The 17,604-nt window shown below is 39.4% G+C and overlaps 1 protein-coding gene, 1 non-coding gene and 1 pseudogene across 2 annotated transcripts in view; 2 read left to right on the top strand and 1 right to left on the bottom strand.

Moving 5' to 3' along the window:
- ACTR10 (actin related protein 10) overlaps nucleotides 1–8,840 on the top strand; it is a 35,335-nt gene extending 26,495 nt beyond the window's left edge. Inside the window, exons 11-13 of the mRNA XM_074393892.1 lie at nucleotides 5,606–5,687; nucleotides 6,726–6,927; nucleotides 8,406–8,840. Of these exons, the coding sequence (XP_074249993.1) occupies nucleotides 5,606–5,687; nucleotides 6,726–6,927; nucleotides 8,406–8,587 (466 nt within the window). The 3' untranslated portion in view covers nucleotides 8,588–8,840. The remainder of the gene's footprint in view (nucleotides 1–5,605; nucleotides 5,688–6,725; nucleotides 6,928–8,405) is intronic.
- LOC101034961 (dehydrodolichyl diphosphate synthase complex subunit NUS1 pseudogene) lies at nucleotides 8,693–10,908 on the top strand (annotated as a pseudogene).
- A 6,623-nt stretch (nucleotides 10,909–17,531) lies between these two features.
- TRNAK-CUU (transfer RNA lysine (anticodon CUU)) lies at nucleotides 17,532–17,604 on the bottom strand. The gene has a single exon. It is a non-coding gene; the product is annotated as a tRNA-Lys (tRNA).

Below are 17,604 nucleotides of genomic sequence, written 5' to 3'. Positions count from 1 at the left end.
TGTTGTTAAGGACTTACATAATCATATTAGTAACTACATTTGTTTATAACCTAACTTTATAAAATTTATATTATAAAAGTTTTCTTGTAAAATACAAGATCAGAAGAAGCACAGAAATAATTATTATGTAACATACTGAACATCCTATTAGGTTTTGAATTAATTAATGTAGAGGTTGAAGTATTAAAAGAATGAACATAAATATACAGAAGTTAAAGACAACGGTAGGACAGGGTAGAAAAAGAGTCAGAATGTAGTACTTTTTGCTAGCTATTTTAATATCATTTTAATTTCTTATTTAAGTTGTATTAAATTATTTTTAAAAATTTTCTCCTGATTGCTTATTGCATCACAGTATAAGAGAAGAAGATAGGGCCGGGCGCGGTGGCTCAAGCCTGTAATCCCAGCACTTTGGGAGGCCGAGGTGGGTGGATCACGAGGTCGAGAGATCGAGACCAACCTGGTCAACATGGTGAAACCCCGTCTCTACTCAAAATACAAAAAATTAGCTGGGCATGGTGGCGCATGCCTGTAATCCCAGCTACTCAGGAGGCTGAGGCAGGAGAATTGCCTGAACCCAGGAGGCGGAGGTTGTGGTGAGCCGAGATCGCGCCATTGCACTCCAGCCTGGGTAACAAGAGCGAAACTCCATCTCAAAAAAAAAAAAAAAAAAAAAGAGAAGAAGATAACTATTTAAGGCCAAGCATGATAATTCACACTTGTAATCCCAGCACTTTGGGAGGCAGAGGTGGGAGAGTATTTTTTTTTTTTTTGAGATGGAGTTTCGCTCCTATTACCCAGGCTGGAGTGCAATGGCGCAATCTCGGCTCACTGCAACCTCCACCTCCTGGGTTCAGGCAATTCTCCTGCCTCAGCCTCCTGAGTAGCTGGGATTACAGGCATGCGCCACCATGCCCAGCTAATTTTTTGTATTTTCAGTAGAGACGAGGTTTCACCATGTTGACCAGGATGGTCTTGATCTCTTGACCTCGTGATCCACCCGCCTCGGCCTCCCAAAGTGCTGGGATTACAGGCGTGAGCCACCGCTCCCGGTGGGAGAGTATCTTGAGCCCAAAAGTTCAGGACATACTGAGACCCTGACTCTACAAAAAAAAAAAAAAATTTTTTTATTTTTATTTTTTTTTATTTTTTATTTTAAGTAGCCAGGTATGGTGGTACACACCTGTAGTCCTGGCTCTTCAGGAAGCTGAGTTGGGAGGATTACTTGAGCCCAGGAGTTTGAGGTTACAGTGATCTATGATTATGCTGCTGTACTTCAGCCTGGGCAACAGAGTGAGACCCTATCTCTTTTGCTTTTTTATTTTAAAAAATTTTCTTGTAGAGATGGAGTCTCACTCTGTTGCCCAGTTGATCTCAAACTCCACTCAAGCAGTCCTCCCGCCTTGCCCTCCCAAAGTGTTGGGATTACAGGCATGAGCCACCGCGACCAACTCCCCATCTCTATTTTCTTTAACAAAAAAAAGGAAATTTAATGAACGTGAAATTTTTGTTTCCAAAATAATAGGAAAATGTATTGTGAGTAAAAGAAGCCACTATGTCTTACATTCCAAACCCAACTAATTTAGGTTTGCTAACATGTTTTTTCTACCAAAAGATCTAGTTCCATTCAGCCTTTCTAATTAGACACAATACCAACCAGTAGTTGATTGGTAAATCAAGAGAAGGGCTATTTAAAATAAAGGCCCAGCCAGGCAAAGTGGTTCACGCCTGTAGTCCCAGCACTTTGGGAGGCCAAGGCGGGCGGATCACCTGAGGTCAAGAGTTCAAGACCAGCCTGACCAGCATAGAGAAACCCTGTCTCTACTAAAAATACAAAATTAGCCGAGTGTGGTGGCCCATGCCTGTAATCCCAGCTACTCGGGAGGCTGAGGCAGGAGAATTGCTTGAACCTGGAAGGTGGAGGTTGCATTGACCCTAGATCGTGCCGTTGCATTGAGCCTAGATCGTGCCATTGCATTCCAGCCTGGGTAACAAGAGCAGAACTCCATCTCAAAAATAAATAAATAGGGACCATTATAAAAAATATATATACTAAACATTTTATTTTAACTTAAAATTTGTGTGTATTTATAACTTTTTTCTAAGACCTTTTCTTTGAGGCTAAGTCTGCTTATAGAGTTCTGAGTTAAAATTATATAAACCTGTGATTCATAATTTATGATTTCCAGCTTTTTTTTTTTTTTTTTTTTGAGACGGAGTTTCGCTCGTTACCCAGGCTGGAGTGCAATGGCGCGGTCTCAGCTCACCGCAATCTCCGCCTCCCGGGCTCAGGCAATTTCCAGCTTTTTTTTTTAATAAGTACAGTGAGAGCTTAAAGTTACTAGGAATCAGTCTTGGTACAGAATCCATCTAGTTGGCCAGGCACGTTGGCTCATGCCTGTAATCCCAGCACTTTGGAAGATCGAGGCAGGCAGATCACTTGAGGTCAGGAGTTCAAGACCAGCCTGGCCAGCATGGTGAATCCCCCGTCTCTACCAGAAATAATAACTTAAAAAAACAGAATCTGTCCAGTTATTTTCTTCTAGACTTTTACAGTTGTGTCACCTATGTTATAAATATTTTTAATAATTACCTTGTCTTTCTAAAACTTTCAACATAGTTTTTATAGAAAGAACAACTTGTTTTCTACCTTAATATTTCATTGGTTAAGTAATAATTGTTAAGTTATGTAATTTTAATATCAAGTCAGCTGACAAAATATTCGGAACAAGAAGAGTAGCTCTTTGTAAGTATGCAACTTAACTGGTAGAAGAAGTCTGCAAGGCATAGTGGCAAGCAGCTGACCAGCAATGCCCATTCGGCATACTACAGGCCTCAGTTAGTATACTTTAGTGGTGAAGTGAAGAGAGTTAGCTAGTAGATTGAGTCTCATGAAGAGAATTTTGGTTTTGAAAAGGATTTTTTAAAGCTTCAAAATAGGCATAATATCCCAATTTTATAAAAACAGAGTTTATACCTGCATATGTATAGTTGATTTTTTATTGCATTGGTTACGATTCGGTTTGGCCACAGTTACACAAACCTGAACATAGTGGCTTCAACAAGTTAGAAGTTTATTTCTTGTTTAAAAGAAGTCCAAGGTTGTGTGTGGGGGCTTATACCTATAATCCCAGCACTTAGGGATGCCAATGCTGTTGGATTGCTTGAGCCCAGATGCAGTGGTTACAGTGAGCCAAGATTGTACCATTGCACTCCAACTTGAGCAACAGGGCAAGACCCTATTTCAGAAAGTTAAAAATTAAAATAAGTTCAGAGGTAGATCATCCAGGGATGATACCATTGTCTCGTATTAGAGACCCAAACATCTTTCCATCTATCATCTCTGGGATGTAGCCCTTGTCCTTGAGGTCCAGGATGGCTGCTCAAGTTGTAGCTACTATGTCTTTGTTTGAAGCAAGTAGTGCTAAGAAGGCAAAGAAGGAAGTGCTTAACTTTTAATTAAAAGTCCAACATAGGCCGGGTTTGGTGGCTCATGCCTGTAATCCCAACACTTTGGGTGGTCAAGGCAGGCCAGGAGTTTGAGACCAGCCTGGCCAACATGGCAAAACCCTGTCTCTACTGAAAATATACAAAAAATTAGCTGGGTATGGTTGCACAGGCCTATAATCCCAGCTACTTGGGAGCCTGAGACATGAGAATCGCGTGAACCTGGGAGGCTAACCCGAGATCAAGCCACTGCACAGAGTGAATCTTGTCTCAAAAGGAAAAAAAAAAAGTCCCAGATATTACTTCTGTCTCGATCTCATTGTCTGCTATGTAACTACATCTAGTTGCAAGAGAAACTGGTTTTTTGTTTGTTTTTTGCTTTTTTAAGAGACGAGATCTCACTGTGCTGCTCAGGCTGGTCTTGAACTTCTGGACTCAAGCCATTTCCCTGCACTGCCGTTAGCCTCCTAAAATGCTGAGATTATAGGCATGAGCCATGGCTCCTGGCCAGATGTTGGTAAATTATAGTGTTTTAACTAGTAGGATGGGGTGAGAGGCACAATATATCTGTCTTTAAAATAGAGTTTTATCTTTTTTTATTTTCAAATAATACAGATTAACAGACAGTTACAAAAGATAATACAGAGAGGTCCCATCTACCCTTTCAGTTTCTTCCAGTGTTTAAACACCTTATATAACTATAATATGATATCAAAACTAGTAAATTGACAAAGTATATATAATTTCTGTGTTATTTTATCATGTGTAGATAAAATACAACTGCAACAGTGGAGATATAGAACTATTGGCAGACACAGAAAGAAAAATACTGCTTGATCTCACTTATATATGGAATCTTAAAAAAAGTATCTAGAAACAAGGTAAAACAGTGGGTGTTAGGAGTTGAGAGGGGAAGGAAATGAGGAGAGAGTCAAAGGACACAAACTTGCAGTTATGAGTGATGAATAAGCTTGGAGATCTAATGTATGGCATGAGGACTCTAGTTAGTAACACTGTATTCTATACTGAAAATTTACTAAGAATAGATTTTGGGTGCCCTTACTACCCCCCCCCCCCAAAAAAGTAACTATGGAAGGTGCTGGATAGTTAATTAGCTTGAATGTAGTAATTACTTCACTATGTGTGTGTATGTGTATATATATGCCACACACATAGATATATACACACACACAGCACAAGTTGTATCTATATACATCATGTTGTATATATAAACATCGTATTGTATACCTTAAATACAGTTTTTTTTAAGATATAGAACTCTTTCATCACCACAACAATCTTCCTCATGCCATCAAAAAATAATGAGTAGCCGGGCACGGTGGCTCAAGCCTGTAATCCCAGCACTTTGGGAGGCCAAGGCGGGTGGATCACGAGGTCAAGAGATCGAGACCATCCTGGTCAACATGGTGAAACCCCGTCTCTACTAAAATACAAAACAGTAGCTGGGCATGGTGGCGTGTGCCTGTAATCCCAGCTACTCAGGAGGCTGAGGCAGGAGAATTGCCTGAACCCAGGAGGCGGAGGTTGCGGTGAGCCGAGATCGTGCCATTGCACTCCAGCCTGGGTAACAAGAGTGAAACTCCATCTCAAAAAAAAAAAAAAAAGTAATGAGTGATTTTAGTTTGAGAATTAACTGGAAAATGGATGTTTTATTAGGGAACTGGTGATTTATCTTGTATTATTTTAAAAAACAAAGAAATGGGGGGTAGTTGCTTATAAATCTCTTGTATCACTAGCTAATCTGTTGAATCTTAATAACTTTTACTGTTAACAGTGATGAGGAAGAGAAACAGAATACTGTTTCTTTTCTCTTATTAGGTTTGGGGAGTTGTAATTGGACACAAAATAAATGTAAACCTATACATAATAATAGTAACAGCTAATAACTTAGAGAATGCCTTCTATATGCCAGACCCTGTTCTGTTAACTCATTGCATCTTCACCTCAACCCCTGTGAGGCAGGCATTGTTATCCTCCCCATTTACGAGTGAGAGCACCTTGTATTTTAATAATTACTCTGTGGTAATGCAATATTGGTACTTAAAAATATATTATGTAAATGGAAATAATGGTATATTCTGTGTCATATTGTAATATGTGACACCAATAGAATGCTTTCTTTTTCAAATTCCATTAGAGATTCAGTTGTGGAAATTCTTTTTGAACAAGATAATGAAGAGAAATCAGTTGCCACTTTAATATTGGATTCCCTTATACAGGTATTTTATCTTGTCAAAAAATTCCCTTTATTATCACAGTCCTTTAAAGAAAAATTTTAAATGTTATTTTAGGCAACTAGCAATCCTTGTCATATGTTATTTTTAAAAATAAAGAAATTTGGGGTCTGGGTGTTTGTTTTAAATACCTTGTGTCAGCAACTAATCTGCTTGTTGAATTTTATTAACTTTTACAGATTATCATTCCCTCTTTTAACTTTTTAAAACTTTTATTTTGAAATTTTGTAGCTAATAAGTTTTACTTTGGCACCGAGAAATGGTACCTACAGCATTCCAAACCCCAGGAATTAATGAGTGCCATGGACATGTGCATTATTTTAAGAACAGGGACCAGATTTTTATTTTGTTTTGTACCTAGTGTGGCTTGTAGTTTGTTCCAGTTCAGGATTGTATAGTATTCAGTTTTAAATTCCACAGGACATATGGTAATAATATGTTTCTTTTGTTTAATGACTGTGTAATTATAGGACTTCATGTGAAATACCATTGCCTTTGAAGATACTTTTTACCTCAGGGCTCCATTCATTGAAGGAGCTTATCATTGTTAATTCTTAAAGAGAACTGATGTAGAAACATAATTTTTTTAGAAGTGTTATCTTCCCACTTAACAACTGACACCATGAATATGCCTTAGAAAAATGAAATTTCCACATACTTCCCTTACCCCCCAAAAAAGAGAAGTTATTTCGTCTCATGCTTTTTGCCCAACTTAATCATTGCTACCCTGAAAATGAGAACACTTACATATTACTGCCATATGCCTTATGGAATGTAAAATCCTATGCTATTAGAGTCTAAAATATCTTAAAATCTTTAAAGTTTTATGTATATATTTGGCAGTATTTTCATAGTGGTTATATTCGTTACATGAAAGAAACCTTGCTGTGGCCCTTTTTATGATACAAACGATCACCTATTTAATCAGTAGTACATACTTCTGTATGTTTTCTTAAGTTCAGCCAAGCATTATTTGTACGGTTCAGAATAAAGCCTTCTTTTTCTCTTTCTTTTTAATAACAGTGTCCAATAGACACCAGGAAGCAACTAGCGGAGAATTTGGTAGTCATAGGTGGCACTTCTATGTTGCCAGGATTTCTCCACAGATTGCTTGCAGAAATACGGTATTTGGTAGAAAAACCAAAATATAAAAAAGTACTTGGCACTAAGACATTTCGAATTCATACTCCACCTGCAAAAGCTAACTGTGTGGCCTGGTTAGGAGGTAAGAGTTTCACTTTTAAAATATAATAATTATATAGTTATTGGTCTCTGAATGACACTATTAATGGATATATTATAATAAATCATTCAGGGTTCAGAATTGTCCATTTTATAAATAGAAATAACATTGACTTTTTCTTAAACTAATTTTCAGAATTTTATATCTATTTCTCTCAACATTTACACTGTGATATTAAGTAAACTTCCTCATTTAAAGTCATCCCTCAGAATAGTGAAAACTTTGAATTTATTCTAGTGATGCTACCATTTCTTAAAACATTTGATGTCTTCCAAAGCTAGTGAGCCACGTATGAAAACTGATCTCTTTGTTTTATAACTATACTTTTTTGTGACTGAATTAAATTACTTAAAACATTCATTAAATGTTTTAAGTAATGATGGTTTTACTGAAATAAGAAAATAACCTAATAAGTACAGTTGACCCTTGAATAACATGGGTTTGAATTATGTGGGTCTACTCATGTGTAGTTTTAGAAAATATGTTGGAAAAATTTTTGGAGATTTGCAACAATTTGAAAAAACTCACAGACAAACCATGTAGCCTAGAAATATAAAAAAAAATTAAGAAAAAGATACGTCATGAATGTATAAAAACTATATATGTAGATACTGGTCTGTTTTTGTGGTAATTGACTATGTTATTGGTAAGACTTCTCAGTCAACATTAGACTATAAGTAGTAAAGTTTTGGGGGAGTCAGAAGTTATGCATGGATTTTCAACTGCTTGGGGGTCCACATCCCTAATCCCTGCATTGTTCAAGGGTCAGCTGTAACTATGAAAGGAAAAGCAATCATGAATGTGTACATTTATATATGTTCTGATATGTGTTTTATGATGCAGTTAGAGCTAATAGATATCAGGATTGTACATTGAGAGAGAAAAATTAGTGTGACATTTTAAAACGAATGTTACATTATTTCTTGTAAAATAGAATTTGGTCAAAACATACTTTTGATCTAGGACAAACTGATTTAGTAACTGAATTATTTTTAAAAGACTGCCTTGTGGGTCTTAATAAAGTCTATATTGAATATAGAATGTTAGCACATTATAATGATGGTTAGTGGGTTTTGCAATACCATTTTATTTATTGATATGTAGCCTTAGTTGTGACAGAGAAAACTAAGGATTTTACTGATTGTATTTACACAAATTTGGAAATAACTCCCACCCCACTCTATCTCACTTGCTTTTAAATGCAATAATACTTATTACAATATTCACTATTATCTGTGAAAGGCCCTTTAAATTACTTTAACACAGGAGTTATGGCTTACCCTATTATTCAAAATATAAAATAAAGAATGGCTTCATTGGAATTACTTTGAAGATTGTGGCTATGCATTGCCACATTTTACCAGTCCACTCTTGTCATATAGTGAAGTAGATGTATATGTACATAAAGTTTTCTGGTAAAAGTTTTCATCTTAACTATAGAAAATATTTTTGTCACACAGGGGCTATTTTTGGAGCATTACAAGATATACTTGGGAGCCGTTCTGTTTCAAAGGAATATTATAATCAGACGGGCCGTATACCTGATTGGTGTTCTCTCAATAACCCACCTTTGGAAATGATGTTTGATGTCGGGAAAACTCAACCACCTCTGATGAAGAGAGCGTTTTCCACTGAAAAATAAAAGTTTGATTAAAAATAAACCTTGCTTTATTTCAAATGCTTAATCAATTATAAGCAAATTGTACAAAGTGTGTAGGATGTTTTGTTATAGAGGACTATAGTGGAAATGAAAGCATTGCTGTGTTTACTCTTTGCATTAATATTTAATTCTTTTGACTTTGTTTCCTTGTGTAGTGGTAAAATGGTAGCTGGTCCTTATTGAGATTTGTTGTATTTATATCAATAAAGTACAGTAAAGCCGTTTGATTTTGGAAGTTTGTTACGTAGCTTGTTTTTCAAAAAGAATGTTATTTCTCGGGGGCTGCCAAGGGAGGAGGAAGATGGCGGCGGGGGCGAGGTATTTTCAAAAGAAATAATTCCAGATTGATGGATGAAATTTTAAAACAACAGCAGGAACTTCTGGGCCTAGATTGTTCAAAATATTCACCAGAGTTTGCAAATAGTAATGACAAAGATGATCAAGTTTTAAATTGCCATTTGGCAGTGAAGGTGCTGTCTCCGGAAGATGGAAAAGCAGATATTGTGAGAGCTGCTCAGGACTTTTGCCAGTTAGTAGCCCAGAAGCAAAAGAGACCCACAGATTTGGATGTAGATATGTTAGGCAGTTTACTTAGTTCAAATGGTTGTCCTGATCCTGATTTAGTATTGAAGTTTGGTCCTGTGGACAGCACATTAGGCTTTCTTCCCTGGCACATCAGATTGACTGAGATTGTCTCTTTGCCTTCCCACCTAAACATCAGTTATGAGGACTTTTTCTCTGCCCTTCGTCAATATGCAGCCTGTGAACAGCGTCTGGGAAAGTAGTGGTCATAGGTTGCATAATTTGATTTTAGGCTTATGGAGGAAAGGACCCAAGTGACTCTGATGTTTACAAAGCAGCCTGTACACACCTAGTTCATAATCCTCATAATTTATCAGCAAATACAAAAAAGTGTCTTACTTGAGATTGAGTGTGTGTGTGTGTGTGTGTGTGTGCGCGCGCGCATGTGCACGTGCACATATGTGCACGTTTGTATGTGTGGAAATAAACTTATAAATGGGGATGTATTGGAGAAGGAAATACATAGACCTACGACTTTGAGCAGATAGCAGCGATGTTTTAGGAACTGGAATGTCACACTTAATGTCTTCAGCCCCAGCTACTTCCCTGTTTTTGTGGGGAGAAGAGGGCCTGATAGAACTTTTCAGGTTGTGTTTGATGGGAGGGGAATAATTTTTGTTCAGTCCTTCTTAGTGACCAAACTTTAATTTTTAAGAATAATATATTGACTTACTGAATTGAAGCATTCTGAGTTTAAAGGAGCTCCAGAGGCATGGAGTTCCGTGTTGCTCATGTGTTAAAAGCTTGCTCACCTTCAGAGAGAGCAGAGGGAATACCTATCTTCATATATCCGTCCATTTTCATCTCTGTTATAGTCAAACAGTGTGACTTGAGAGTGTTGCTCTGATGTCTGTATTCTGGGTTACGAAGATTATTTGAAAAATAACTCTTACTGCATTGAAATACAGACCTTAAAAAATTTAAATATTGGATTAGGCAGTCAAAAAAAGCAAACAAGCATAAAAGGTGAATATGTTGTAATCTTAAAAGTAAAGATGGAGAACTCATTTTAAAAGGAAAGAAAGTTTTGATTTCCTTTTTTGTTTAATGGGCAGCATGCTGTATTATACCCAAAGTTGATTTAAAAAATATTTTCATCAACTATTTTTATTTAAAATAAACATTTGAGGTAAGTTACTAAGGCAGCTTTTTTCCTCAAAAGTAACCTGTTACTCTTTGGAATAGCACATTTTAGGGCCGTGGTTAATACCTGAGACTTTTACTCAGTAAGTCCTGATGATTACTGTGTGTAAAAGGATTGAAGGCCTCTGTGGGGAATAAAATATTACCAAAGTCTATAAAAATAAATTTTACATATTCTCTTTTATGACAGAGAGCAGCGCTGGTTCTGTTATTTTTTTAAATGAATAATTGATTTCTTGATAGGTGTCTTAAGATTTCTTCCCTCACTGCTGATTCTTAGATATAAACCATTCTTTATATTTGATAGACTATTTTCAGAAAACCCTTATCAACAAGTGTATAATAGTTATCTAAAACCATACATTTAGAATGGAACAGTTTAATACTAGACCTCAGAAGTTTGAAAAATAGCAAAGAAGACTGGATTTGAAAAGCATGGTCTACAATTCCTTGTCAAATTCTGAAGCTATGAAGGATAAATGTTTCAACGTTGGAATATGAAACCCCATTTATGATTTTTAAAATACACTTGAAATAAAAATGATTAAACTAAAAAAAAAAAAAAAAAAAAAAAAGAATGTTATTTCTCCACAGTTCACATAACCTGTTCTGGTATCATTGATTTTATTTCTGGCAGTTACTCCATTTAAAGCATAAATCATGTTAACCATTACCTGTTATTTCAATTACTAACATGGGTCCATTAAAAAAAAACATTTTTGGCCGGGCACGGTGGCTCAAGCCTGTAATCCCAGCACTTTAGGAGGCCGAGGCGGGTGGATCATGAGGTCAAGAGATCGAGACCATCCTGGTCAACATGGTGAAACCCCGTCTCTACTAAAAATACAAAAAATTAGCTGGGCGTGGTGGCACGTGCCTGTAGTCCCAGCTACTCAGGAGGCTGAGGCAGGAGAATTGCCTGAACCCAGGAGGCGGAGGTTGTAGTGAGCCGAGATCGTGCCATTGCACTCCAGCCTGGGTAACGAGTGAAACTCCGTCTCAAAAAAAACAAAACCAAAAAAAACATTTTTTTTGAGACGGAGTTTCGCTCCTGTGGCCCAGGCTGGAGTGCAGTGGCATGATCTTGGCCCATCGCAACCTCCACCTCCTGTGTTCAAGCGATTCCCCTGCCTCAGCCTCCCGAGTAGCTGGGATAACAGGCATGCACCACCACGCCCGGCTAATTTTTTGTATTTGTAGTAGAGACGGGGTTTCTCCATGTTGGTCAGGCTGGTCTTAAACTCCTGACTTCAGGTAATCCAACCTCCTCAGCCTCCCAAAGTGCTGGGATTACATGCATGAGCCACTGTGCCCAGCCCTTAAAAAGTTCTTTATTTTGGTACTTGGGTGTCCATATTATAATAATGTTTTTCCAGAAATACACTTGATCTTTGGACTGAGAATGTTTGGTAATACAGTCAGGCATTTGTTAAGCAAAAGTGTGGAAATGTTCACTTTTTAACTTTACAGTTTCTTTTATGAGCAATTCTACATTTCTAAGAGAAAAGATACTTCATTTTTATATAAAGCATTTTACAACTGCTTTGTAAAAATGCATTCATAATGCCATTAATCTTTGCTTTTGTGCTTTATGTCTTCTCAGGACAAAGATTCTTTGAAATATGTACTTGGTCATTTAACTTTTATTTATTCATTTGTTTTTAATGAACTACCTCTTGTTGAAATTTTGCTGATTTCATTCTTTCTGGATACTTGTGTCCTCTGGTCCTACCACTCTTCCATAGCACTCTTTCCCTAAGCACAGTATCCATAACTGGGCACTTCTAACTTTTACCTTGTAATTGCTTCAACAGGGGTTTTATCTTCCTTTCTGGAATATAAGCTCCATTAGAACAAAGCTTTTCTATTTCTTAACTTTGAAACCTCCCAGTAGGAGTGTCAGGAATAGGTATGCTATTAATTGCCAGTTGGATGGATTTACTATTTTATTAACATTATCTCTTTTTTCAGTAAACATTTTTTTTTTTTTTTTTTGAGATGGAGTTTCGCTCGTTACCCAGGCTGGAGTGCAATGGCGCGATCTCAGCTCACCACAACCTCCGCCTCCTGGGCTCAGGCAATTCTCCTGCCTCAGCCTCCTGAGTAGCTGGGATTATAGGCACACGCTACCACGCCCAGCTAATTTTTTTGTATTTTTAGTAGAGAAGGGGTTTCACCATGTTGACCAGGTTGGTCTCGATCTCTCGACCTCGTGATCCACCCACCTCGGCCTCCCAAAGTGCTGGGATTACAGGGTTGAGCCACCGCGCCGGCCAACTCAGTAAACATAATTTTAAAATTACCTACTTTGCATTTATACTGACCTCGCCTTTTGTTAGATTATTTATGAGACGTTTTCATCATTGAATAATATCAAAAACAGGATCTGTGACTAAAGCTTTAAAACTAGCTATAAAGTAGCAGACAACTAGTGGCTGAGGTTAAGGAATGTAACCCTCTGTTATGGGTTGAATTGTGTCCCTCCAAAAGATATATTGAAGTCCTAACCCCTGTATCTTGTGAACATGACCTTATTTGGAAATAGAGTTGCAGATACAGTCAAATTAAGATGTGATCATTAGGGTGGGGCCCAGATCCAGTATGATTGGTGTCTTTGTAAGAAGAGGAAGCCAGTTGTGGTGGCTCGTGCCTGTCATCCCAGCACTTTGGGAGGCCGAGGCGAGTGGATCACTTGAGGTCAGGAGTTTGAGAACAGCCTGACCAAAATGGTGAAGCCTCCTGTCTACTGAAAATACAAAAATTAAGGCTGGGCACGGTGGCTCAAGCCTGTAATCCCAGCACTTTTTTTTTTTTTTTTTTTTTTTTTTGAGACGGAGTTTCGCCCTTGTTACCCAGGCTGGAGTGCAATGGCGCGATCTCGGCTCACCGCAACCTCCGCCTCCTGGGCTCAGGCAATTCTCCTGCCTCAGCCTCCTGAGTAGCTGGGATTACAGGCACGTGCCACCATGCCCAGCTAATTTTTTGCACTTTTAGTAGAGACGGGGTTTCACCATGTTGACCAGGATGGTCTCGATCTCTCGACCTCGTGATCCACCCGCCTCGGCCTCCCAAAGTGCTGGGATTACAGGCTTGAGCCACCGCGCCCGGCCTAATCCCAGCACTTTGAGAGGCCGAGGCGGGTGGATCACGAGGTCGAGAGATCGAGACCATCCTGGTCAACATGGTGAAACCCCGTCTCTACTAAAAATACAAAAAATTAGCTGGGCATGGTGGCATGTGCCTGTAATCCCAGCTACTCGGGAGGCTGAGGCAGGAGAATTGCCTGAACCCAGGAGGCAGAGGTTGCGGTGAGCCGAGATCGCGCCATTGCACTCCAGCCTGGGTAACAAGAGCGAAACTCCGTCTCAAAAAAAAAAAAAAAAAAAAAAAGAAAATACAAAAATTAGCCAGGTATGGTTGTACATGCCTGTAATCCTAGCTACTTGGGAGGCTGAGACAGGAGAATTGCTTGAACCGGGGAGGTGGAGGCTGCAGTGAGCCGAGATCATGCCACTGCACTCTGCCTGGGTGACAGAGCAAGACCTTGTCTAAAAAAAAAAACCCTAAGGAAAGGCATGACTAACATATTCCAGGTTTGACAAGGAGGCCAATTTGGCTCACGTAGAATGAGCAAGGAGAAGAAAAGCAATAGATGGGGGAGTGGTGGGCATATCTTATAAGGATACATCTTACTGAATGAAACAGGGTGCCCTTCGAGTTTTCTGAATGGAATAACGACAAGATCTGGCTTGTTTAAACTAGGTTATTCTGGATGTTGTGTTAGGAATAGAGTTTAGAGAGACAGACTGAAGCAGGAAAGTCAGTTAAGAAACCATTGCAGTAATCCCAGTGAGATGATGGTTTAAACCAGGGTGCTAGCAGTAAAGATCAGAAGCCTGATTGGACATATGGAGGGCAGACCAACAGGACTTTCTGATAAATATGGTGTTGATGTTTCAGTTACCTTTTGCTTTGTAACAAAGTTCTAAAAGTTAATGGCTTAAAACAATACGAATTCTATTTGCTTATGGTTTTGTGGCTCAGGAATTCAGGCAAGACTCAGGTGAGCAGTTCTGTTCCATGTCGTATGAGCTGGAGATAGTCACCTGGCTGTATGTAATTGGTGTGCTGGGATGGAAGGTCTAGGACAGCGTTGTTTACAAGTCTCAGTGTCAGTGCTCTTCACATGGCTTCTCTGTCTTCCACATGCCTCTCTCCATGTGGCTGGCTTAGGCTTCCTCAGCATGGCAGTCTCAGGGTACTGACTTTTCACTTGGCAGCTTGCCAAGCCCCACTGTGTGAGTTCTCCACACACTGCATCATGCTTTCTGTTGTCCTGTTAGCCAAAGCTAGTCACAGGACCAAGCTCACAGCGAATATGGGAGGGGAATATTGAAGGACACTTTTACAATGGGGTTGGAGAGCTAGGAATCAATAATGTTTCCAGTATTTTTCATCCATGCCACTAGAAGGATGGTGTTAACTGTTAATAGGGAAAAAAGGGGAAAACTATAGAGAAACAAATTTTCAGGCAAAAATCAATAGTTTTGGCCGGGCGCGGTGGCTCAAGCCTGTAATCCCAGCACTTTGGGAGGCCGAGGCGGGTGGATCACGAGGTCGAGAGATCGAGACCATCCTGGTCAACATGTGAAACCCCGTCTCTACTAAAAATACAAAAAAACTAGCTGGGCGTGGTGGCGCGTGCCTGTAATCCCAGCTACTTAGGAGGCTGAGGCAGGAGAATTGCCTGAGCCCAGGAGGCGGAGGTTGCGGTGAGCCGAGATCGCGCCATTGCACTCCAGCCTGGGTAACAAGAGCGGAACTCCGTCTCAAAAAAAAAAAAAAAAAAAAAAAAAAAATCAATAGTTTTTGTACATGTTAAGTATGAGATGCCAGGTGCAGTGGCTCGTGCCTGTAATCCCAGCACTTTGGGAAGTCAAGGCTGGTTGAGCACAAGGTCAGGAGATCAAGACCATCCTGGCCAACATGATGAAACCCTGTCTCTATTAAAAATACAAAAATTAGCCAGGATTGGTGGCTCGTGCCTGTAGTCCCAGCAACTCAGGAAGCTGAGGTAGGAGAATTGCTTGAACCCAGGAGGCAGAGGCTGCAGTGAGCCGAGATCGCAGCACTGCACTCCAACCTGGTGACAGAGTGAGAGTCTGTCTCAAAAAAAAAAAAAAAAAAAAAAAAAAAAGTATGAGATCTCTACTACACATCCAAATGGATATAGACATTTGACATTTAAGAGAGAAAGAGAGAGATCTGGGCTCACTTAAAAGTTGTGAATCATCAGCAAACATCTGGTATTTAAAACCGAGATATCACCAAGTGCATGAGTGTGGACAGAGAAGAGGACCAAGGACTCAGCCATCACTAGAGTACTCCCAAGTGAAGAGATAGGAGAGAAAGGAAGTCGCTGGTGAGATGGGGAAGAAAATGAGAGCATTTGTGTCCAACATGGAGTGATCAAATTTGTAATAAATTTCTGATAGTCCAAGTTAATTAGGTTTTGCAGTTAATTAGATTTAGTAATGTGGAGATTAATTTTGACCTTTTCATGTACAGTTCAGTAGACTAGTGGGGTGTGCCAGGAGGGGCAGGAAGTCCTAACTAGGGTGGGCTGAGAAGAGCAAGAAGTGCCTGACATCTGGGAACTAACCTAACACAGGTAAGCCTCAATGCTATTACAGATTGATATGATGCTTTCAGCAAACTATGCTTTTTTCCTGTTTTTCACGTAACATACACTTCAGACAAGTTGGTCACTGTCCAACTCAAAACAGCAAATATCCCTCTTGCTGAATAAGTGACTGTTACTTTATCAATTTCACCTTTATTCCTCCTTTAGTCTGCCATCCTTATAGATAAAATTTCAGATACTAGAATTGCCCTGATTTTCTGAGAGCACCCAACTCAGAACAAGCCCCTGCTGCTTACTTAGACCCTCCACCAAATTACGCGACAAAAGCCGAGATCCTATACTGGCCATCTTACTGAATCACCCCAGGCTTCTCCCTTGTTGCCATGAGTAATAAACTAATTGTATTTGACAACAGGTGTGGGGGTTTTCCGGTTTGTTTTTGTTTTTGTTTTGGGTCTATATGGCTGAAGGGCATTGTCAGGGTTAAGAGAAGGGAGGAGGGGAAACTTGAGCTTAGGGGATGGGCTTTTGCTCCAAAGGGGAACAGAAATAGAATCGCAGCTTGTGAGGAAACTAGGTTGAAGTTTTTGTTTTAAGGTAAATAACGCATGTTTGAACAAAAAAAAATCAAGAAGAGAAAAAATTGATTCTTAGTTGAGAGCTGGGGGATGACACGTGGAGGGTACAGGATCCAAGGCTTTAGGAAGGGTTGGCTTCAGGTAGGAAGGACTATGGACCATTCGCCTCGGTGGTTTGGTGGGTGAAACTCTGGAATGTGTCTGGCTGTGTGGTCCCAGTGGGCGAGGATGTTCTCCTGATTACTTCACAGTCCTCAGTGCAAAGGGGAGAAGGCGGAAACCTTTCCTCCCTCACATACTCAATTGCCCATCCTAATTTCCACATCTCGGTTCTTTCGTGCGTCTGAAAAGCGCGTCTTCAAAGAGCCTTTATTGGAATCTTAACTTACTAGTATCAATCCCAAGAATGGAAGAAAACTTGATGTATGCACTGGTGGTATAAATCTCACTACAGAAAGACCTCTTTTTCACTATATGTTTCTTCAGGGATAGACTCCATATTGAGAGGAAGAAAGAACAGAGAGAGCGAGCGAGCGAGCAAGAGCGCACGAGCAGAGAAGAAACCGGAAAAATTCTTCCCCTTCGGAGTCCTCGGAAGCCTCCAAATGTTTTTACATCCGGTTTCTTAAATTTTAGAAAAGCAGCCAAACGTGGGGCTTATAAGTTTATTAAGATAACAATTAAAAGTACGCTCTACCAGCAACTATCCAAGTACACACAGTAACAGAAAAAACAGTGGGCATTTTGTTTCCTCTGTGTTTTAAGGAGAACACAGGGAGGGGACGTTTGATTTCAATTGCACAAGCAAAATTTGCGACCTGTTTTGTTGACTAAAGGAATACTTTTTACTGGGGAATCTGGTTAATTTTGTTAATTTTGAAAGTGTTTAAATTAATTCGGCTTAAGAACTCTCTGGAGTTTAAGGTTTTAGAGAAGCCGTGAAAGTGTCAGAAGGAAAAAAAACAAAAAACACAAGCTACGCCCAACGTGGGGCTCGAACCCACGACCCTGGGATTAAGAGTCCCATGCTCTACCGACTGAGCTAGCCGGGC

This window comes from Saimiri boliviensis, chromosome 2 (assembly GCF_048565385.1).
Source record: "Saimiri boliviensis isolate mSaiBol1 chromosome 2, mSaiBol1.pri, whole genome shotgun sequence".
NCBI classification, from domain to species: Eukaryota; Metazoa; Chordata; class Mammalia; order Primates; family Cebidae; genus Saimiri; species Saimiri boliviensis.
Note: the sequence above shows the minus strand (reverse complement) of the source record. Positions and strands in the feature narration are given on the sequence as shown.